The sequence below is a fragment of the Haemorhous mexicanus genome, chromosome 4 (assembly GCF_027477595.1).
Source record: "Haemorhous mexicanus isolate bHaeMex1 chromosome 4, bHaeMex1.pri, whole genome shotgun sequence".
NCBI classification, from domain to species: Eukaryota; Metazoa; Chordata; class Aves; order Passeriformes; family Fringillidae; genus Haemorhous; species Haemorhous mexicanus.
Window position 1 is genome coordinate 16648463 of NC_082344.1, and position 24418 is coordinate 16672880.

The following is a 24418-nucleotide window of genomic DNA, read 5'->3' on the forward strand; positions in this document are numbered from 1 at the left end:
GAAGGGGCTGTTCACTGCATGTTTGCTTGTATCCATGGGATACCCTGCACCCTGTTTCTGCCTGGGGAGTTGCTGTGGAAATACCTATAGCTGGACCAAGCTCTGGGCATTAACTTGGGGTTGAAAAGGGTACCCCAAAAAGACAGTCCTGCCAAGAAAAGTGTGGAGGGATGCTCAGCTGTGCCCTTTCCACATGGAGCTGCAGTCTCTGATATCCAAGTAATGCTGTGCTGTCTTCCCTCTGCCAGGGCAAGGGTTTCCAAAGGATCAGGCAGAGAACTGCCAGCAAGGGGGAGGACTCTGAAAATGAAGACAGTGATGAGAATGAGGAGAAAGAGGAGGAAGAAGAAGTAGATGACAATGTGAATGGTGTCAATGGCACAAGAACCAATACCACAGAGGGTATTGGACCTCATGGCAATGGCACTGTGGTGGCTGAGGAGGGCACTGGTGAAGCTGAGGAAGAGGAGGAAGAGGAAGAAGAGGAGGAGGAGGAAGAAGCTGAAGCCACGACCATTGCAAGCACCACCAACGAAGAGGGTCTGACACAGGCAACCACTGTGGATGGTGGGAGACCCACAGATGCCACCACAGCTGGGGAGCTGTGGGAGTATGATGTGACAGCCAGGGACCACAGCCGGGGGGATGAGGGCACCACTGAGGGTGGGTACGAGGAACAGGATGAGTATGCACGCGGGGACAGCTACCGGGCCTATGAGGATGAGTACGGCTACTACAAAGGGCACGGGTACGATGTGTATGGCCACGATTACTACTACAGCCAGTGAGCATGGGGGACAGCCCTGGTGCTCTCCATTTCAGCCCCAGCCACTCAGGAAGGTGCATTCAAAGGCTCCCTGGAGCCTCTGCGTGCCAGAGGGGATGCCAGGCAGCTTGCCATGAGCAGGCTCCCTCCCTGGCTCCATCCCAGGCTTTTTTTTTTTGTATCTTGCAAAGGGAAATGAAATAATGAAATGAAATGAAATGAAATGAAATGAAATGAAATGAAATGAAATGAAATGAAATGAAATGAAATAAAGCAACTGAACTGAGCTTGTTGGTGACAAAAGGTTTGCTGGCAAATTTTCTGTGTTCAGCGGAGGAGCACAGTGCTTGGTGAGGGGCTTAGGGTCTATGGTTGCCCATGATGCTTAGGTCTGAATCTTGTTATTCCAGCTCAGATGCACTTAAAAGGAGGGAGGAATAGCAAGGCTAACTTGGAAAGCTTCTGCAGAGTGCCCTCTGAAAAATGAAAGGGCGCTTTTAGGGACACTGCTGTGGGATTACAGCCATGTTTTATGTAAAGTTGATGTGAATTTCCAATACATGAGCAGTGATAACTTAATCATGTCTTCTATTCCTTGGTAATGTGCCTCCCAAGGCCTGACCACACATCAGACAATGTTAATAAGGGCAAAACCACTAATTTCTCTTTCTGTGCATCACTAGTTGTAGATGCACACCCCTGTAATGAGGACTTTGCTTTGTCCCTGCACCAGGCACATGGGTACAAGGCTGGGCAACTTGGATGTGTGTCTTGAACAGCACTACTGCAGCCCAAAATGTCCCTGTCACACAGCCTCATTCCCAGAGCAAGCTGGGCCTGTCACAATGACAGTGGTGCGTCCACTCCCCTCCTCCATCAGTGATGGCAATGCCTAGCTGGCAGTCCTCAGGATCCCTGCTCAGGGTCCATTCCCAACAGGAGTATGTCCCTGGCCAACTGGTGATCTGCACTATGGATAGGGATAGAACAAATCCCACTGGGTTCCCGGTAGATGCCACCACCTGGGAATAGTGATGGCCCTCATTCACAGTTTATGGCAGGTACCGTGCTTCTTTTGCACTCCTAGGAAGGAAACCTGAGTTCAGTTTCTGATGCAGGTCTAACTGCAGAACTAGTCTATTCCTGCAGCAGCAAGTCACTGGCCATTGTACAAAATTGCTTCTGTATGCCAAAGCCAGGCTGCAGCTTCTGGGGAGGCAGTAGGTGCTGCCTGCAGCATGGGCACCCCTGGGGACAAATCCCTATGGTGGCACTGAGGAGCCCTGCATGCACTCATGGCTGGTGCGGGGACACAAGAGTTCCATCATCCACATCCCCAGGGGGTGCTCAGCTACGTCAGGAAACTGGCATGGACAAAGGGCCCTGGCGGTGCCAGGGACCAGGTCCCACTCCTACAGGGCCCTTAGCCCAGTCCTGTGTGCGTCAGCCCCCCAGGCATCTGGCAAAGGCTCTCCTGCAGGAGCCAAGGCACATGGGCTGGCTGCCCTGTGGGATGGCATCCGACTGCCACTCCCTGGCCACTGGCTCCAGGATTTGCTCCTGCTTGAGGCTGGATGCTGATGGTTTAAACATTTCTGGTGATAACATGGGCATCGTGCCAGCTCCCAGAGATTGGGTTAGGGCAGAATGGAGAGTGGGATGGGAGCTGCTGTCACCACCCACCACAGTGACTGCCTGAGCCAGGCTGGCTGCAGCAGTGGGAACCCTTCTTGGCAAGGGTTCCAATGCCACCAAAAGTATAGGCGGAGAGAAGAAGGGTTTGTACATTGTGCACACCCTTGTAGCACTTCTTTGTAACGAAGTTGGGCTCAAAGGGACCTGTGGAAGCAGTGCATGGGAAAACATACATATTTTTTTTCTTTTTTGCCACCCTTCTCTTTTGCGCTTGCACAGGTTTAACTCAGAGGGGTTGAGGTTGAAACCAAAAAAGCAAGTGTCAGAAGACACAGCATGGTGGTGGCTCTCAGTTTGGCCAACACTGCCCTTCTGTGCCAAAGGGCCAGAACCAGACCTGGCTCTGGATCTTGCCGTACCATTTCTGCAGCCCTGCCAGCTTTCCCATGTTGGTCACAGTGAGCAAGTCAAGACCCACTGCACACCCTCTTATCAATAACCAAGCTGGATGTGTGCCACATTAAGATCTGCACTAATCATTGAGCAATTTTGCCTCTAGAACAGATATTTATAAACTACTCTTTCTGTTTATCCAACCAGGTGGAACATTTGATAGCTGTCTTTTACCACAAACACATTTTTAGCTGGAAATTACTCCCCCTGGTTATCTGTGAGTGCTGCCAGAGATGACAAATGTCCCTGGGCAGAAGCTGATTGGCTTTGTGCACCCAGGGCCAACTTTAAATTTCAGCAAAGTGGGCACAGGCTCCACAGTCTGCCACTGGGACCTGCCTCCATCGGGAAAAGGTAATCTTCTTACCTAGCTTCCTGCCCCGTCTCTCCCTAGCCCTTCAGCTCTGCTGTCCCTGAGCAGGGATTCTCTTGCTTTCACTCTGGGCAAGCCACAATGGGGATGGGGACATCCCAATCCTTGGCTGTGCACATCTCTTGAGCTTACATTGCTTTTGTATTGCTGATCTTTGTGCATGTATTTCCTTCTGGTGTTTCCTGTAGCAATACTGGTATGGCTTCAGTGTCTGGGATGGATCTGCAAGCCCAGCAAGGGTGGTTGGGTGAAATGAGAATTGGCCAGTGGAGATATTGCCTGCTGCCATTTATCAGCGCTGTGAAAGCCTAAAGCCTGCTGCTTTCTTGATTCGGATTTATGAGCAGCTAAGCTTGCAGCAACTTTAGGGGATCATGTATTGCAAATATCCACCCAAGCTGCTTTGACAGAGGAAGTTAGGCAGTTTTAATAGCCAGTGTCAGGGTTCCCACTCAGCTGCTGGCTGTGCCCTAAGCACATGGTGAGAGCATTGCCCCTGTTGCGAGGGATGCAAAGAGGTAGGACAATGCCAAGGGCCACCGCAAAGCCTGGGAAAAGCTGGGGTCACTGGAAAACCCTGCTGTCATGGGAGCTTTGGGATAGCAGGAGCTTTTAGGTTGCTGCTAACCAGGATTGTTGAGGACCAGAAATCTCAGAAATACAAACTGCAGCAATGCTTCACTTTGTACCTCCAGGAGCAGTCCAAGATGCAAACATCCCTTGTCTGTCTGTGCCTGTGCCTGCTCAGCACAGCCCTCGCCACACCTGTGAGTACGGCTTTTCCTGGGTTCCCAGCTACTGCTGGAAGCATGAGATGTGCTATCTGGTGCATCCTGGCATGCTTTCAGCAGTGGGAAAACAGGGGTTGTAGTTGTGTACACCACCTCTGATGCTTGGGGAACGGAGTAAGGTAAACAGCAGAGGTGACCCTAGAAGAAAAAATATATATTAGCACTGAGGTGGCTGAGCATGTTCTTTCAGTTTAGCAATCATGGCATTGCACAAGTGTCCGTCTGGGTGGCTGTACCTCCTGGATTTCTGTGGATCTAGGATCTGCCTGATGCTTTTGGCCTGCAAACGGCCTGAATCAAGCCACAGGAAGGGAGGTGCAGGAAGGATGCTCATCTTACCTGTGTGGAGAACAGCGGTCAGAGGGGCGCCCACAATTATTTTCCCGCTCTCCTAATTTGAAATATTGAGAGATTTAACTAAAAACAGGGCAAGCTAAGATGAATATAATAGGAGCCATTTTTGTCCTGCATAACTGTTGCTCAGCTTACTAAATACACAGCTAGAGTGAAAGTCTGCTCCTAGAAAAGGCTTGCTTTTTTGGTCAGGGTAAGGAGGAGGGAAATCCCATCTTCCCTGAGATGGCTCTTCCCATGTGTCTTTTACCCCTTTCCCATGTGTCTTTTACCCCATAGAGCAAGCTCTTACAACCCGGTCTGTAGCAGAGCAGCCCAGGGGAAGGCAATAAATCAGCACAGATTTGCTTTTCAGATAGGAGCACGGATGGGAGTTAATGCTATGCTCTGTGACCAGAGCTGTAATCCAGCCTTTGACACTGTTCACAAACAATGAAACAACCTGGGGATATTCAATACCTTGGGGTGTGTTTCTGCCCCTTCAGCTGGGTTTGGGATGTTTCAGTGACTAATTTTTCTGAAATCAAAGAGGACTCTCCTCCATGGGGCTGTCTCTCACTCTGGCATGTAAAGGATGCCTGAAATGGCTTTTTGGGGCTCACAGAATACTCGCATCAGTAGGTTCCCCAGCCCTGAGGGATGCACTAGCCAATACCCACCAAAAGATGGCAGGATAATCAGGGAGAGCCGGAAACCTGCAAGCATGTACAGAAACTCAACTGTGAGGACACAGACGTTGCTGCTCAGTAGCTTAGTAAACACTGGAAACTCCACCAGTTAACCAGCTCTGGACTCTCATCACAGGCAGATCCAAGCAGTAAGAGGGAGCATTCTTTTGTGAGCAATGGTGCTGTGTATTAAAAATGCTCTGTGGTAAAATCCTCTGCATCAGACTCCAGGAAAAGGTTATTTGTTATTTATCAACAATACCATCAGAAAGCTAGCATGCAATACAATTATGCTGTAGCAAAATTCACAATACTCTTCAGACCCTGGAAATGGGATTTTGACCTTTCCTACTACTGCTGTCTTTAAGTCAGCACGCCAGCTAGTGCGTGGGAATTTGGTGGCTTATCAATGCAGTTTTCCCACCCTTCCCTGAAGGTTAGAAAGGGTGGGTGGTCAGCAGTTGGCGCTGGCAGCTGCCTGTATGGTAAGGCAGTGTTAATGCCTCAGCTCTTCCCTGTGTTTTGCTGCCCACAGGTGCCACCGCAGCTGCCTGAGAGAGCTGCTGGGAACTGTGTGGGCCAACACCGGGTACGTATCCTTCTGCCAACCTCCTGGGGCCTCAGTGGGTACTCGTGGGACTCTACTGCAGTGCCAGACGCAGAAAGGGAAACTCCTGCCAATGTAATTAATAAGAAAATTGTGGGGTTTGATGATTTTCTTCCCTAACAGATACTTCTGAAAAGGTGCAATGCCAAGCATGGCTTCTACATTTTCAAATATGTCTACTCATTCTCAACACGGAGGAACCAGACACAGATAAAGGTAAGGAGATAGCCAGGGGACACTGCGGGACCCTGGCCTGCCTGCGGTACCTCCAGCAGCAATCCATCACCCTGACCTCTCCCTTGTGTGTACTACACAGAAAGAAGAGGCTGACCACCAGAGTATCATCCCCAGCCACTGGCTGGATGAGGGCAATGCCAGGCGGGAGCCACCAGCTGGGTCAGCTGGGACAGCCCCAGAGCACAGTGACAACAGCAGCACTGAAGTAATTGAGTATGGGATTATCTTCAATCCTGAAAACCTCAGCACCCCGGGCATCAGCAGGGACGATCCCAGTACTCACCCTGGCACTGGCATGCGAGCACGTGGCAGTGGTGGTGGCATGGGTCCCACCCCATCCAGCTCAGAGGGCAGTGGTGATCTGGATTTGGTGGTGGAAGCTGATGGCAGTGTTCCCATTCTTCCTCAGGGTGAACGCCCCAGTGAGGTTGTGATGGGGAACAGGTCCATGGTCAGAAGTGAGAATAAGGATGATGGTGCCCCCAGGGTGGTTCCGGTGGGGGGAGCCATGACTGCTGGGAGGGGGAGGGCCCCTACTACCAGAGGGGCAGGGGATGAGGGCAGTGGAGAGGCCACTGTCTCTGGCCAAGGGCAGGAGAGTGTTAAGCAGAGTATAGGGACAGGAGGCATTGCTTTGTCCTCTGTCACTGAGAAGATGGAGGATGTCCAAGTGGATGCTGCAGGTGTGGATGAATACACTTACGTCCCCGATTCAGGCAGTGTCACCATCACCCATGGGAGCATGGGCAGCACAGACAGGGCCCACAGCTTCACCCAGGTCTCTCCAGGCAAGGATGACGAGGTAAACATCTTCATTGGGAGGGCCAACATCCATGTGGGGGAGCAGGTAACCACCCAGGCTGGTGTCACAGTGAGCAGGGAGAATGACGACATCCCCTCTGTGGGAAGCAGCAGGCCCCTCCACAAGCTGGACATCACTGTGCCACCCAGTGGAGATGAAGATGACAGCAAGCCTGCCCGCAGGCAGCCTGAAAGACTGGCCACCACAGCCACCCCAAACCATGGGAACAGCATTACCAACAGCCTCAGGAACGGCCGTCTCACTGGAGAGGATGAGGAAGGTGCCACCACCATTGGTGTTGATAGAGGACTGGTAACCCCTGTCCCCTGGAGAGTCACTAGTGGTGACATTACCAACCCCACAGTGGCCAGCATCCATGGGAAAGATGATGATGAGTTGAGAGGAGAGGGGCAGAAGTCCAAGGGGAAGCCAAACCATGTGGCTACCACGATCCCCCACCACAGGGGTGACATGGAGGCCACTATCACTGTCCCAGCCAAGCGGGCCAGCATCCACCCAGCTGCTACTGAGGGGGACCTCACCACCCCACCAGTGACAGCCAGCAATCACAAGGCAGGCATGGGCACTGTGCTTGGCAGAGGAGGGAGTGGGGAAGTGGGGACAGCCACCTCCACACCGTTCCGTGTGGAGGCACGGCCCGGGGCAGGGATGAGGGTCCGTCCAGGGGGACCAGGGCTGGACAAGACACCCAGGATGGACAAAGCACCATTCCAAAGTGGGAAACCCAGTGGTGGGGTGTTGAGTGGGGCCCAGAGAAGTGTTGGCAGCTATGATGGTGACACTGGGGGCAGATCTCTTGCCACCAAAGGAGGAGCCAGCCCCGCTCCACAGGCAGGGCAAGACAAGGGCAGCATAGCAGCAGGCAGGGGCTGGGAGTGGGGGCGAGGTGCAGAGAGTGGGACAGGGATGCTGGGGGCCGGAAGCGGCCGTCTGCCCGGACACCACAGCAGGAGGCTGGGGGCTGGTGTGTCGGGCACCATTGCAACACTGGGCCGCAGCCGGCAGCTGGACCAGGTGAAACGTGCTGACGAGCTCCACGTCCGCGAGCGAGCCTTTTACAGCCTTGGTGGGGAGGGTGGCAGCCCCCACGGCCCCTACCCTGGCCTCGGGAGTGCCGACAGCAGCCAGTCCTCCGAGGGGGACTGGGGCAGCCACAGCGAGAGTGGACAGACGGGACTGCAGCCCTCAGGGTGGGGATCCCCAGGGTACTCCCAAGGCCACTGGATCCAGGGGCCCCTCTGAGGCATGGCCAGTATCCACCCCGGTAGGCTCCAGTGGTCCAGTGGTGGAGTTGGGGCGTGACTCACTGTGTTTTCCCCCTTGGCATCCCCCCTGTGGGCTCTGTTCTTGCCTGAGTGAGGGGCAGGTTGTTGGGGGGCAGACAGTGCTTCACAGCTGAGGAGCCAAAAATCACTGGTTCATGCCATCTGCTGTTAATCTGGGAGCTGTTAATCATGACGCAGCAGCAGGAATGCATGGGTGTGCTGTGCTAGACAGCCGGGGAACAGCAGCTATGCTACAGGGCATAGGGTAGCGGTGTTTGTGCACTGATACGAAGCAACTAAAGAAGCAGTGAGAAAAAGCCTCTGTCCTCGCAGTTTCACTTCCAGCCTACTGGAGAAATAAAGGCATTTCTGTACCTATGGATCTGCTGACTCTGGTGTTTGCAATGGGACTTCAGGCAGTCACTGCCACACACAGCGTGCTGGGGGTGTGCGGGTCCCTGGGCATAAGGGGATTTCTGTCCCCAGCCCATCCCTGGCCCTGCCATTTCTTGTGGGACTGCAATTTGGCCAACAAGCCCTACACATCCCTCCCTTGGGATACCAGATCCTGCCCAGGGCCACCGGCATCCCTGGGCTTGCTAGGGAGGCCCACAGAGCATCCTACCCCTTGGTTCATCCACCTCCCCCAGCAAGAAGTCCCCATCACGCCCTCCTGATGGTACATTTCCTGGACACACTGTCCTTCCAGGAGCACTATAACACTGACTGTGCCACCACCACTCCTGCCACTGGCCCCTGCACACAGGCCAGGCTGGGCTTCGACATACTGGAGTATTAATCAAAGTTAATCACTGTATATGCAATTTCAAGTTGCTTTTTCTGTCTGAGAATCTGCTAAAACAGGTGCTTTCAGGAGCATGCCAGAGTGAATGGCACAGTGGGAGAGGCGTTGAGCCTTGAGGGGAGAGGTATTGCCTCAGCATATGCTGAAGGGACTCACCACCAGTGCTGTGCCCATGCAGGAAGCAGGTAGGAGCAGCCAGGAGCAGCCATGATGTCAGTGAAGTACTCACAGAACACCTGCTTCCCTGCCCTCTGCACACCTGCATGCAGGGAAGTGGCAAATCCTGTTACGGGACCCAGAATCACAGGATGGTTTGGGGTGGAAGAGACCATAAAGATCATCTAGTTCCAACTCCCCTGACACAGGCAGGGATGTCACTCTCTAGACCAGGTTGCTCAAAGTCTCATCCAACCTGGCCTTGAACACTTCCAGGGATGAAACATCCATAGCTTCTTGCAGCAACTTGGTACTTAGGGATCATACATAGTTGATTCATGCTGGAACAGTAGGACACTGACTCACTGGTTCTATAAGTTACCACCAGCTCTTGGGATTCTGCTTTGCTACTGCTCATGCTCTCCAGCAGAAAAAGTCAAAATTGCATGTGCCCACCATGGCCCCCACCAGGACATTAGGCTCTGGTATCTCCGGGGAAGGTGCTCTGTGTACCTTGGTCCCAGTGCTTCAGAGACATGGAGATTTAGGCAGCCCGTGGCAGGGATTTGCCTGCAGCTTCCCAGGCTTGGGGCAGCATGCAGAAGACCCCCAACGGCTCATGGACCTCCCATGCTGGCCCACCCAGCTCAGACTAAAAGGTGCTGCATGGCTGCTGCCCATCTGGGCTGGATAACTCACCCCTCGAATTGCCATGGCACATCACACCCCTGGATTTCTGGACTACGGCAATGCTCTGGGGGTCTAAGGCTCGGCACGATTGCCTGGCGAATGAAGAGGATGGTTTTGGGGTCTCACCGTTGACAGGGTTGGAACTAAGGAGTTTGCAGCCCCAGCCTAGCGCCCAGGCCCCTCCGTCCTCAGTCCTGACCACACCCTTGTCCAAAAGATTAAGCAACATCCTTAAGCGAGGACTTGGCACCATCTAGTGGAATAAAAAGCCTGTTGCAGGGAATGTTTTGTGCCTGTTGAATGATGCCCAGTTCTGCCTGATGCTGGCGGGGGCACTGCTGCAATCTTGTCCCACTGCTTCCCCGAGGTCCTGGAGAGCTCTGCCTGAGTGGCAAGGTCAGGTATAAAACTGGCTAGTTCAGGTATAAATGGCATACATATAAACCAGCATTACCTCCTTGAACAGTCACTGCAAAAGCACCTGGAATTTTTGTGCTGTGACCCTGGCTCTACATCTGGGAGAATACAGTGTTTTGGTATGCTCACCCTGAGTCCCCTGCTCAGCACCACAATGCTGCCTGGTCCTGCTCTTTCAAAACTCACCTGCCAAATAGCACAAGAAGCCACTGAATATAAAAATTGCAAGTTTCCCTAGGAAAAGGTTTTCCCAGAGTATTGAAGGAGGTGTTTTTTCCTTGCAGTGAAAGGTGAGCAGATGAGGGCTGGCAGGATGGGGGTTGGCAGGGTGACACTGCCCACCTCTCATGCTCAAACACCCACAGCAAGTTTACAGCTGAGCTAGAGGTAGTCACCAAGTCTGGGAGAGGTTCTTCTGTGGCCTTTTACTCTTTGGCTCGGCTGAGCTGTGTGTTTTTGAGAAAATATTTAATTTAGACTTTTAATATTAATAATACTTAATGGATATACATTTACATTATGTTCCTTGTGTTTTGGGGTTTGTTTTGTTTTGTTTTGTTTTTTTAATCAAGGGCAGCAGTGATTGATCTACAGGTGTTTCTTTGGGATAGCAGAGGCTGTTGTTGAAGTGATTTAAGGTCATTCATCCCATCTTGTAAGTATGTGAACCCAAGTGAAGAGTGATATGTACTGTCTGAGGGTACAGAACAAAAAATAAATTGTCCCTAAAAATCCCAGCTACTCTTATGAATATTAATTTTGGTCATGTGACCAGGCAAGTATGGGTACACACTGCTGCTTCAGGCCAGCAAGGTTGCAAAGAACTGCTAAAATACTTTCTAAAAGAAGTCTAAAAACCAACGATGCCCTTTGAGAAACCATTCAAATGGAGTTTTGAACTGTATATTTTCAGTTACAGAGATCAATGCTGGCTGTATGGACGGGGCAGGTGGTGCCCATCACAAATAGCCCTTCTCAGATGTTTTCTTGGCTGTGGGGTGGTAGCGGGAACCTCCCAGAGAGACAAGAGTGCCTTCCCCGTTGTAACACCATGGTTTTTCAGAAGAGGGCAGAAGCAAACAGCCAGAGGGAGCACCTGAAAGCAGCATCTCTCAAAAGAGACTGAGCATGGTTCCAGGACAATAATGATTTTCCTTGTCACCTGCTGTAGTTACTCAGTGAGACCCATCTTCAACCCACACCAAAGACTAGGGACTGACAGGGACTAAAATACTGTGTAGTTGCCCAGCAAACCCTTCCTCCCAGAGCTCAGCCTTCCTGCTCCTAAGCTGGCAGCCAAGGCTGGGCAACTGCAGGAGGCCTGAGTACATCTAGGTTTTTAGACAATGGAAGATGCCCCAAAGCCTCCATCCTTTGCCTCATTGACACTGAGGAGGGTGCAAAGCAGCCCCAGCAATAAGAAACTTGGGTTTTGTTTCTGCAGAGGAAGTCACACAGAACTGCCTATTATCAGGGGGGTTCAGAAATGTTTTTACCTACTCTGAACAGTCTCTAATAGACTATCCACCAGCAATTCCCTGTAAATATTTTGGAAAACATATTCTGAAGTCAGAACCATTGCTATAGTCAAGTAAAGGCACATTTTGATACATGGAGTAAAATGCAAATCTCAGTGACATAAGTAAAAATATTATTAGCCAATAGTACAATCCATTTGGGGCCTCTTTTGGTAATCCTTGCCTATTTCCCTGCATCCTCGTGGTAACTTTAGAGGGACTGGTCTGCAAGGTTTCTTTGGGGAGCAGTTGCCTTGCAGCTAGATACTTTGTTAAACAACATCTATACTGCATTCACCCTTCTTAAATTACTTTATGTGCCTTGCTCTGATCATCAGGGTACACCTGATTTGGGAGAGTACAGAGCTGACAATCTCTGGCCAGTGAACTGTGGGTTTTTCACACTTCCTGAGGTTGTCTGGAAAAAACTTCTCCTGCCAAAAAATCCTGGCAAACTACAGCCACTGTGTGAAAATCCCAATGCTATTCCTCCAGGTGATTAATATACCAAGCCAGTCATTTTGGGTTCAGCTTAGGCTGTTGGCTAGAATTAATCTTTTAAGTTTGGGAAGTTGGTAGATAAAAACTTCTTCTGTCATGAAATGGAATGCCAGAGGGTGTTTCAGAGATCTTACACCTTGCTTCAAAGCTGGCCTGCATGGGAGGAGATAAAATAGGTATGTTGCCTTTTCAGCTTCCCTGCAACGTGCAGAGAAGGGGCAGGAGCTTTATTTCCCTCCCACCACCATGTGATGAATATTTTCAATAGTGGCTTTAATTAAAAAAAGTGTTGGGCCTTACAATAAAATCTCCCAGCCCCCTGCTGCCTTCATCCACCAGCGATGAGGAAGATCAAGCCTGACAGCCTTCAAATGTTTGACTTACTGAAAGCTGACCCTCCTTTTCCTCAGTGCTCCCTCCTCCCTTATCCCTGTTGACACATTCCTGCAAAGAGCCATCCAATTCCACCCCAAAATACAAGTGGGGCTGAGCCCACACAGCCAACCTCAGCTGTACCTGTAGAGTGAGTGTACAGGTTCCCTGCCTTAACACATGGGATATTTTATATGCCAGTAAATCCACTAGTGTTTCATCTCATTTTAAACTCTCCTGCTTTCCAAAAATGTAGGATCCAAAGGGCAGAGTTTTAGATAATAAAAATCCTAAAGGAGATCTAATGCTTGAAATAAAAATGCTAAGGTGCTAGATCAATTCCAAATACATGTTTAATATATGAATAAGTAAGTACTTTGTGCCAGACACTGAATATGAGAAATGAAGGATGTGTGTATGATGACCAAAACCAACCTTTGATTCAATTTCCAGACACAGGACTGAGAAAAATGGGAAAGTCATCCCCAACCATCTTTAAACACTCAATACTTTTCCATTACCTAATAGCAACTGTTGTATCAGCAGAGAAATTATTTTAAGAAATTATCCTCCTCATGTAGGTTGTGAGCTGAAAATATCCATATGCTATCCACAGCACTGGATGAATTTCTGCCATCCTCCCACACCCAAGTGCACTCATGGGACCAGGGGCTGAGGAGCATCCCTGTATTAAGCAGGGCTGGGATGGGTTTACTGCTACTCTCAGGAGCGCCAGCCAAACCCTTTGAATGCAGGTCCAGTGGCAGACTGGCTAGAAGAAAAACTGAATTTTAAATTCGCTTTCCTTGCTTTGTTGCCTTTCATAGCAGAGCAGGGCTTCAAGAGGAAGGTGCTGTCTCCAGGAGCAGAGAAAATCTCCTCCCAATCCTCTAGAGAAATGCTCAGCAGTGGGATAGTAGAACACTTGAAAAATTCAAGACTTCTGAGACTTTAAATAAGAATCTAAATTATTAGACTTTCATCAATTTAGAAAAAAATCCAACCCAGCCTCAAAAATCTCTTAATTTAATTTAAATTTCTTTTTACTGGGGATTAAAGTTAAAACAGTCTCATGAGAGTTTTCAACCGCAGACTAAAATACATGAAGGAACTGTGGAATGCCTTTCCCTGGAAGGCAAGTCTGGCCAGGGTCCTGCACACCCTGATGTGGTGGATGGTGTCCCTGCCCATGGCAGGAGATTGGAACCAGCTGATATTTAAGGTCCCTTCCATGCCAAAGCATTTTGGGACACCAGGAGGGTGCAAAGAGGGCTTCTGCTACCGTTAATGGAATGTTGCCACAGCCAAACCATTGCCACAAGGATTCCATCCCAGGGTGCCCATGTGACCTGGGGTCCGTTAAAACAGTTGATGGATCCTCTGCTGGGAAGCAGATGCAAAGTGTCTGTCTCCTCCGTGTGGTGTGCGTCTGCTCCATCCCTGGTGGGAACAGAAGGTGATTTGCTGACATTTATGAAGAAAACTCTTGGCTGACTACACAGGTAAGTGTAGACTATTTTTGGAAAGATTTCTGATGATGAGGGGCTGTTCTGGACTTCTGGCCCAGCTGCAGGTGTCTGAGGCTCCAGTACCGAACTTGTACAGAAACTGGGGACTTAGAGATGGGAATCCTGGAGCAGAGGTGGTATTTAAGAGAACAAGTATTCCAGACAGGTAATCTCCTCTCTTCTCTTCTGGTAGGTTTGGAAGAGCATCGTTCTCTGACCCCTAGAAGTCCAGGTTTTGTAGCAGCGTGCTTCCTAAAGGAATTGAAGGGATCAATTGCTGCAGCTTCTCTGACATCCTTCTCTGATGCCTGTCCCGCATATTCTTCCAGTGGTTTTAGGTCATGAAACACCATGAGCACAGTGAGTACTTTACTACTCAATGCAAATCCTATTCCTAAAACACATTGTCTGGGGTACTTCAGGAAAGGATTTAAAGAGTTTATAGTAAATGCATGGGAACAGAAGCCTATTAAGACTTCATGTAACTTCATGTTTTAGGAGATGGAAGATTTTGAATCTCTCTGGGTGCTAGCAATAGTTCAGAAATGCTTACAGTGTGAACAATGACCTGATAAAATTGTGAAGTAGTGTCCTCATTTTCAAGCCTTTGGGATAGGCTTTTTCTTGGTGAAACAGCTGGTAAGAGATCAGGGGCAACTCCTTTTCCTTGATGACATGTGCTCAGGGAGGAGTGACCCATAGCACCATGTGATGCATATTCCAGCCTTTGCATGAGTGTTATCTGTACCCTCATGCTTTCATTGGTATTGCAAAAATGGAGGCCACATTACCCTTACTCCCACAGAAAATGCTAAGGCTTTGCTCCCTCTTAGAATCAGCAAAAGCACTGTGGAGAAGCAAGTGATTCTAGTCAAGCTCAGGAAATGGAGCAGGTTGCTGGCTCCTAGCACAGATGGAGCTTCAGAGCTAGAGCCAGTAGACTTTGAGAAAAGTGGTACACTTTCTTTTGAGCTTGGTAAGGACAGAACCTGCTTCTGGAGGGCTGGGGTCCACTCAAATATGTGCATTTGCCAGTCTCTAGGCCTTTTAGTGGGGAAGAAGGGAAATGTGGGATTTTAGAAGCACCTAGTATGGCATCTGTAAACAGTAAGGCTCGCGGCAAGCACATGGGTTTGTTACTGCGCTATGATACATTTGCACAAGTATCTTAATGTCACTCTGAGCAGCAGGCAGTTGCCCCAGCTTACACTACACAGGGTAGCAAACTTAAGTTTGGGATCTCCCAGCTGGGAAGCAGATAAAGAAACTTTGTCATTAGCTGTGCCCCGTCTCTCAAGGGAACCTCTACAGTATGGTACTGTAAAATCGGGATACTGCTATGATTCCAGCTTTGGTTTGGTTTTTTTCCTGTATGGTAAACATTCCCCTGTGTTAGATAAATCTTATGTTCATATGTACCTTCTGCAAGCTGCTGTCATCCAACAGAACTGTGTGAGGAGCTCAGCCACTCTTTCTTGCAGAGGACAGGTCTGGTAATGCTCTCCTGTGGACTGTTGAGAGCAAAGCTGGAGTGAAATGTTGGACACATTCCTGAAAAGAAGAGACCCAGGGCACAGATGAATCCTACCTCAGCCTGTTCCTCTGGGGCTACCCATTTCATTCCTCTGCAATTTCTCGTATTGATTCTAACATTCTGGTTTTTAGCTGGTGAGGAATTCATAGGTGTCAGAGCTGACTCTCCTGACTCTGAAGACATCAGTCTAACTGGCAATGATTCTGGCAGTATTGTGGTAAGTAGTGAATGACAAGTTTCTCTCTATCTCACAGCGAAATTAGTTTTCCCTTGTGCTCCCAGGCCTGCCTTCTGGCATCCAAATGTTCAGGGCTGAAACACAGATCTGACTTACATACTTTAGATATAGCTCCCAGTCAACCCTAAATGCATCTATGAATGCATCAGCATCTCTGAGTATCACTTGCAGAGTGATTTAAAGAGTAATTTAAAATTTTTGTTGCTCCAAAACTTGGGGAGAATGTTTAGCAATCATGGGTGATAGAATAGAGGGTACCGATTTAAATTTAAAGCTGTTCTAGAAACACACAAGATGTAGGCCAGTGACTTAAAGAAAAAGGAAAGATGAGGACAGTAAGCCTTTGACTTCCCAAATGCAAAGTATTTAGCTGCAACATTGATTTGAGGTACTCCTGCCACTTAGGTACCAAGCACAACTGTAGCTGGTTGGGGTACTGACTGTTTATTACTCCAAGTATTTAAAGTTTATTAATCCAGTTCTATTTTTTACTCCAATAAGTATTTTACAAAGATCCAGCCCACAGGGTAGTTTATTCCCTGTTTCTGCTTTGCATGGTAGCCACTGCTACCATGCAAAGCAGAAACATGCAGCAGTGATGCTGGCAAAGGTTTTGAACTTTATGGAAGAATCTGCATTACCCAGCTCCAATTCTGCAAAAATAAGTGTGGGTTTGGGGTTGGATTTTTTTCTTCAGCAGCTGTTCATTTCATACAAAGAGTTTATGGCTATCACAGCTGAACGTGCCCATTTGTGGGAGAAAGAGGGAAAGAAACACTTCCAGCCTAAATCCAGTCAGGGAACTGAAACAGAGGAGTAGTGTGGAAGGTGTTCATGTGATTCCTAAGTTACCTCTGTTTCTAACCCATTCTAGCAGTGGGAGCAGAACCAGCAGCACCCACTTTCCAGGGCAGATGATAATTCATCCATGCTACTGGCAAGTGATGATGACGTGGAACCACGATATAGTGATCGGTATGTGAGAGATAAAGCATCTCTCCAAAGTGTAATTTCTGACAAAGAGTAGAAAGATGTTTTTTGTCAAGTTCCTGGGTTCTGCTTAATTCTGTGTGAAAACTTCAGACCTAGAATATAGCGGCCTGTCTGGAAGAGAACTACTTAAAAAAAAAAAAATCCTAGCAAAATCCAATGGAAATTTTTCTTCTCTGTTCATGAGGTCATTAATGAATGTGTCTTACATAATTGCTTGAGATGTGCTGAAATGCTTGCAGTACATTAGAGTTTTTGGAATAATTGTGTTGCTGGGCTGGGGTGTTGCTAAGTCAGAGTAGGGAATGTTTCAATTTCTGACATTCTATATATCAGTAACCCTTTATGTGTGGTGAAATGAATGTCTGCATGTTCTTTCTGGCTGTGTTCTCTCTAGTGCATGGTCACCAGGTATTCTTAGTTCTCCAAACTGGATGGATGAGTACTTAGAGGTAAGGATCCATGTGTTGTTACAATTTCTGTTTTGTGGGAGGGGAATGGGGCAGAGAGGGAACTGTACAGCTCATCTGGCCAGTGTGAGATGCTGTGGGCAGCTGGCTCGAAACACAGCCCTTGCTTTGGAGCTCCAAATAGCTCGTCCCTCCAAGTCACTTCTTGGTGGTGTACCCTGAGGAGGAAACTCCTGCCAAGGTGGCACTGGCAGATCTGTGGGTTCTTCATTCTTCTAGCAGCTACTGAGAGATTGCAAATATTAGAGTTCTATTTCCCTAGTGCCCATAGAGCAGACAACTGGAATTCTTTCCTCCCAATCCCTGTTCTGGCTTTCTTTTCTCATCAGCTCTGCAACCAATATGAGATTTCTATGGCTAACACAACTTAATTTGCCTGTTTGGCAAAATTAAGAGAGAAATAGGGAAGGATTTGCCTGCAGTCTAAATCCAGATAGGGATGAAACAGGGGAGCAAGGAGGAGGGTTTTAACATATTTCTTAAGCTGCTACCCTTTCTACCCACCTGAATGAAGGAGTACCCACTTCTCTCCATACCAGAGGATGATTCAGTTGCGCTACTGGCCAGTGATGATGATGAAGACCTGAGAGATGATGATGGGTATGTGACAGATAAAGTGTCTCTCCAAAGTCTGATTTCTGACTGAGCAGCAACTGGTTTTTGCCAAGATTTTAGATTCTATTTAATCCTGTGCAAAAAGGTAATACCTGGAATATAGTGGCATGTATGGAAGAGAACTGAGTAAAAAAAAAAAAAACAAAAACAAAACAAACCCGTAAAATCCATCAGAAACTTTTCTGTCCATGAAGCCATTATTGATTGTATCTTACACTGTGGTTTGGGATATGTTGAAATGCTTGCAGTACATAAAAGTACTTAGAATGCTCCTGTTCTGGACTGGGCTGTTGCTGGGCTGGGGTGTTGCTAGATCAGAATAGGAAATACTTAATTTCTGATATTTTATGTATCAATAACCCTTGTTGTGTGGTGAAAATAATGACTGCATATTTTTCTTGTTCTGTTCACTCTACCACAAGGCGCTTTGGTCCCCTAACAAGTGTGCTTTACAAGGACTGCTTCTTATGGGTAAGAATCCCACTGTCATCTTCCTTTCATTTTCTGTGGGAGGGGAATGGGGCAGAGGAGGAGCTATGGAACTCTTCTGTCTAATGGGCAGCCGCCTTGAGGTGTAGCCCTTGCTTTGAAACTCCAATCTGTACATCTTTCCAAGTAATTTTTTTGCATCAGGGGAGAAACCCTTATCAACATGGCACTACCAAATCTTTGGGTTCCTCATTATTTAGCAGCAGTTGACTGAGGATATTTCACTTCTTCTTTGCCTGCTGCCCATAGAGAAGCAAACTGGAATCCTTTATTCCCAGTCCCTGTTGTGTTTTCCTTTCTTCAGCAGTTTTTCATCTTACACCAAGTGTTTGTGGCTATCACAACTGAATTTGCCCATTTGGGGGCGAAAGAGGAGAAGAAACATGTATAAACCAAATCCAATCATGGAACTGGGGGAGCAGGCTGGAGTGTATGTAGGTGGTTCCTAAACTGCCTCTGTTTCTACCCTGTTGCAGCACCTGGAGCAAAACCAGCAGCACTCACTTGTTTCCAGAGCAGATAATAATTCAGCCATGCTACTGGCAAGTGATGAAGAGGAAGGAAGAAACAATAATAGGTATATGTGGGATAAAGTGTCTCTCTAAAGTGTAATTTCTGACATAGGGTAGAAACAGTCTTTTGACAAAGTTTGGGTTCTGCTTAATTCTGTGTGAAAACTTCAGACCTAGAATATAGCGGCCTGTCTGGAAGAGAACTACTTAAAAAAAAAAATCCTAGCAAAATCCAATGGAAATTTTTCTTCTCTGTTCATGAGGTCATTAATGAATGTGTCTTACATAATTGCTTGAGATGTGCTGAAATGCTTGCAGTACATTAGAGTTTTTGGAATAATTGTGTTGCTGGGCTGGGGTGTTGCTAAGTCAGAGTAGGGAATGTTTCAATTTCTGACATTCTATATATCAGTAACCCTTTATGTGTGGTGAAATGAATGTCTGCATGTTCTTTCTGGCTGTGTTCTCTCTAGTGCATGGTCACCAGGTATTCTTAGTTCTCCAAACTGGATGGATGAGTACTTAGAGGTAAGGATCCATGTGTTGTTACAATTTCTGTTTTGTGGGAGGGGAATGGGGCAGAGAGGGAACTATACAGCTCATCTGGCCAGTGTGAGATGCTGTGGGCAGCTGGCTCGAAACACAGCCCTTGCTTTGGAGCTCCAAATAGCTCGTCCCTCCAAGTCACTTCTTGGTGGTGTACCCTGAGGAGGAAACTCCTGCCAAGGTGGCACTGGCAGATCTGTGGGTTCTTCATTCTTCTAGCAGCTACTGAGAGATTGCAAATATTAGAGTTCTATTTCCCTAGTGCCCATAGAGCAGACAACTGGAATTCTTTCCTCCCAATCCCTGTTTTGTTGGGTTTTTTGTTTGTTTGCTTGCTTTGGGTTTTTTTCTTTTTTCTTTTTTTTTTCTTTTTTCTTTAGTTCGTCTAATATGAATTTTCCTGATTGGGGAAAATTGAGGGAAAGAAACACCTCCAGCCAACATCCAGTTTGGAAACTGAAATGGGAGCAAGGAGGAGGGTTTTTAGGTGGTTATAAAGCTGACTCTGTTTCTATCCTGTTCCAGCAGTGGGAAGAGAACTAGCTGCAACCTCTTATTTGTTCTCAGGACAACAGCTATTTGGCTACTACTTTTAATGTTCTTAACCAAAATTAGAGAGCGATATCCTTGCATTCTTCATCTGACCTGTTGTAATTGCTTGGATGAGCTGGTGGTGGTATGTAACACCAGGGCTGCACACCAAAGTCTAATTGCATTTTCTTTTTTCTCTCTTCCCATATGCACTGATGCAAGCTTATTGAAGGTGAGTTTACATTTTAAAGTTGATAATGGAATTGTTATAAATATAATCATTAGTTTTTCTGTGTCCATCTCGAACAGCAGGGATTGAAACTGCATTTAGCAAAAGGCAAAGAACAGTCCTAAAGCCTCAGGCCAGTGTCTTAAAGAATGGATCCCATCTATGTCTGATGGCTGCTATCAAGCACAGCGGAAAATCCCCACAACATAAGTTTTTGCTTAATACTTATGTAAGAAGGAACTTTAATTTGGTGACATTTTCTGTAATTTTAATTGATTAGTGCTTGATTTTTGTTACACGGACATGGGAGTTGCAGAGATCATTGTTGCATGTGTATTCCAAGAATTAAAAAGCAAACAGCAGCTCTTACCCTTTGGGTGTTACCAGGCCGTTAAAAATGTATCTCCTTTGAACTATATGTGTTATAACTTTCAAGTTACCTTAACACCTTAGGACCACAGCAGACCCTATTAGTAAGAATTGTGCGAGAGAGCTACCCTTTATAAGGCAGATTTGTTCACAAATAGTATAACTCTGTGGAACTTATGACACTGAGACTCTCTCAAGTAACATTTTTAGCTGTTCGTAGGGAGCATAGAACAAATGTTTTGTGTTGGTCTGTAGCAGAATAGTCTCAGTGTGTGGAAGAGTTCAGCCTCAGTATTTAGGAAAACTAGTTTATTTAAGACTGATTTTAACCCAGTTGAATAGGGTCCATTTCAAATAGGAACCATTACAGACAATTAATAATAACTCATTTAAAGGGTAGTTCCAAGGAGAGAGAGTAAATAATAGATCTAACTTACTGAAATTAAATTGCAGAGTGTGATCAGCAAAGAAGCCAGCTGCTGTTGGACAGCTCTGCACTGAGTGATGATGATGAAGATGAAGCAACAAGTAATGATGTGTCTGTGACTGATTCAGCATCTGAAGAAAGGGATTCATCAGAAGATGAAACTGGAAGTTCAGGGTATGTATGCCTCATTATGTACCAGACATTGAATTTTGCCTTTTGTTTTTCATACAGACAAGACTGTGTTTTACTGCTGTGGACTGGCTTACCTTTGAAACCTTTACTTACTCTACTCATTTCCCTCTTCCAATGATGACCACATCCCATGCTGCATGATAATCAAATTACACCATTTTTACTTTAGAGGAGGAAGGTGGAAGGCAGCCCAAGGCAGATGGAAAGCTTTGCACACAACCCTTGAGATGAGTTTGGGAGTATAGCAAGAGAGGGTGATTAGGCACAGGCCATAGCTCACAATACATTACATTTTCTTTTCATGCCAGGCTCTAGTAGTGCCATCAGATAAGGGAATACTTTCATTGGTATTGATGGCTTGGCAGAAGCTGGACAAATTCTGTGCAGGTTTTAATAAAGCTGGTGTGCTTTGGATTACTGGAAGGCAAGATAGGAGAGAACTTAATATAAAAAAGGCATAATTTTTCCCTTTAATCTCAAGCTGCTCTGTTACAACTTGTGCCTTCCTGCTCTGTTTAGGTGAGGCTGAAAAGCAGCATTTAATGCTGAGCAAAGTCCTTCTTGCCAGAGCTGTCTGCAGTGTTACTCTGTAGTGTCAGGCCTTGTTCCATTCTAGAACTAATAATTCCTGGAGGACAGCTCAATGCTTTAGTTACAAAGCTGTTATTGATGACCTGTTGGACATAAATGCTGCTGTACATGGACTACCCAGTGCTGGAGCCTGTTGATACTTCAGATCCTAGAGCAGAGTGCCTGACTTCATCCTTCTCTTAATGAAAACCAAGATGCTCTTTCCTTTGGGAGACCCACACTCATTATTGCATACAGCAAACTGAGAGAGTTAAGGATATGCAGGGTTCTCCAGAGGAAATGTGTCATGGCTGCTCAGTGCGGCTGGAGATTATGTGACATTTTATGTGCCAGTGACCCTCAGTGTGGTGACATAAACAGCTGCATGTTCTTTTTGGTTCTGTTCTCTCTAGTGCTTGGCCAGCAGGTACTATTAGGTGTCCGATCTGCATGGATTTTTACCCACAGGTAAGGACCCACCTGTTGTCATCTTTCCATCTTTGTGGGTGGGGAATGGGGCACATGGGGAGCTGTACAACTGAGCTGGCTGATGTGGGATGCTGTGGACAGCTGGTTTGAAGCACAGACCTTGCTTTGGAGCTCTAAAAGTTACTTCTTGTTGGTGTATGTAGAGGGAGAAACACTTGCCAAGGAGGCACTGCCAGACCTATGTGTTCCTCATTATTCAGCAGTAACTGACACATTGCAGATGCTCCAAGTCCTATTTGCCTGCTTCCAGTAAAGCAGCTAACTCAAATTCTTTCCTGTTGTGATTTCCTTTCTTCCAGATTGTGCAAAGTGGACGACTGATTTTGTCAACACTGTGTGGCCATGTCTTCTGCAGTCAATGCCTCCCTTTTGCCCTTCAGACTGCCAGCTTTTGCCCAACCTGCAGGACAGATCTCACTCCAGGACAATATCATCCCATTTATATATAAGTACTTCGATTTTTCAAGACAGTCTCAGATGGATTTGGGGGGGATAAGTGGTACAATGAGGTTTTTTCCTATGTGTATATAGTTTTTGTTGTATAAAGTTCCATTTTCTCAGAATTTAATTACAAATAAATTTTTAATTTATTTAAATATAATCAAGTCTGCTCATTTATGTTAGATTCTGCTGGTAGACAGAGATTTCTTTCAACAGGCAGAAATAAAACCCTTGGTTTGATCAGTCAGAAGTGCTTGTTCTTCTCATCACACAATAGTAACTGATTTTGGGGGGAAAATGCTGAAGGCATAAGCTTTGTAGTTCTTGTGATAGCGTGTATTTTATAGGGAAAGGGAAACAGACTTGGGGTGAGAAACACCTTGGGGTGAGAAGGCTTTTGCTTCTTAGGACAGACACAGCTGGATGTTTTGCTAAAAAATGTCATTATTTCAGTGCTTTGAAGGTTGAAAGAGCAGCAGGTTGTGCACACATCCAAAGGCAACTATTTTCATTGAGAATAATTCATTTGTATCTAGACAGCTTGTTTATTGCCCAAGCTGCTTCTTGTTTTGTCGCTGGTTACAATGTTCCATTGATGATTGCCAGCTGATGACAGGAGCACTGCCATCTTCTATGAAGCTCTTCGACTCAAAAAAGCCTGTAAGCCTAAGGACATAATGGCTTCAATATAATTGCTTTATTATAACTGCTTCAATACTGCTTCAAAACCAGTGCACTATACTAGTAGTTATAGCTACCTAGCTGTAAATAATTCTGATTAAGACCTTAAAAAAATTATTATTATTGCAACCAGTTTAAATGAATAATTAATTTTATTTTTATAAATATATTTGGGTTGCCATCCTTTGCGCTGCTGGACAAAGTTGTGCAAAGTCTTAATTACCCCTGTATAACCTTTTGGACATATACCATTGACAAAGTCTGGTGCCCAAGACTGGATTGCAAACTAAGCTCTTCTTCGAGGAATTCAAAGAGCAAGGGGGTTCTTTCCACACCTTTTGACTTAATTGGAGGGCTTCTCTTAATAAACTTTTTCTGAAGCTCCCACTCTGCCTGCGACACAGGTGCCAAAACCCCATTGTTTTCTCAGGTTTCACCTCTGGGAAGATGTGCTGGAGAAGCCTGCTGGCCACAGATCCTGCAGGCACTGCTGCTTTACACACTCCTCCCACCAGAAACTTGATCCAAGGACAATTTCTGGGCATGAAAAGTACATGTTTAAGGAGGGATGGCAGCCCAACTTGGCTTGCTTTGTAAATAAGCACCGGGGGTGTGTAACGCAATAGCACGTATACTTGGTCCCAGCTGAGATGTTTCTCTATACTGTGTTGTTTTGGTGTTCTGGATGAGAAATCTGTAGGTTTGTTTTTGTACTAGCCACTCAACCACTAAACTGCTTAACCTTCTCCGCAGTCAGCATCTCGGAAAAGCCAAACGCAAGGAGCTCGGGCTGCATGAAAACATGAGCCTGGCCTGAAAGCAAAAAGAAAGCTGTAATTTACTGGAAGGGAAGGTCTGCTTTAAATTCACAGAAAAGAGCATATATAGAAACCTGACAAAAGCATGTAATGATTGTCTGGCAGGGACCAGGGGATGCTGCTGCGAGAAGTGGTGATGTGAATCAGCCATCAGATGTTAAACACATTTTGTCTTGGTCGGGTCATAATCCCATAGCCTTGATGACAAGCATCTCTTCCTAATACTAAAACTGCAGAGATGCTGTTAGAAAAGCAAAAGCTCAGCTTGAATTTAAGTTGGCCAGAGATGTTGCAAACTGCCAGAAAAGGTTCTTTAGATATGTAAACAACAGACAGAAA

At 46.8% G+C, this 24418-nt stretch overlaps 2 protein-coding genes across 5 annotated transcripts in view; both read left to right on the plus strand.

Moving 5' to 3' along the window:
- Positions 1–1593, plus strand: part of NUDT9 (nudix hydrolase 9) — a 53454-nt gene extending 51861 nt beyond the window's left edge. Inside the window, exon 8 of one of the 4 annotated variants that reach the window (XM_059843878.1) lies at positions 249–1593. In XM_059843878.1, coding sequence (XP_059699861.1) covers positions 249–788 — 540 coding nt within the window. In that variant the 3' untranslated portion in view covers positions 789–1593. The remainder of the gene's footprint in view (positions 1–248) is intronic. The other 3 variants (XM_059843881.1, XM_059843867.1, XM_059843880.1) reach the window with 3 other exon arrangements.
- A 799-nt stretch (positions 1594–2392) lies between these two features.
- On the plus strand, positions 2393–8354 carry MEPE (matrix extracellular phosphoglycoprotein). The gene is made up of 5 exons (XM_059843882.1): positions 2393–3208; positions 3923–3994; positions 5576–5629; positions 5771–5863; positions 5964–8354. The coding sequence occupies exons 2-5, from the start codon at positions 3935–3937 to the stop codon at positions 7947–7949; spliced, it is 2193 nt and encodes a 730-aa protein (XP_059699865.1). The 5' UTR covers positions 2393–3208; positions 3923–3934; the 3' UTR covers positions 7950–8354.
- The last annotated feature ends 16064 nt before the right edge of the window (positions 8355–24418 follow it).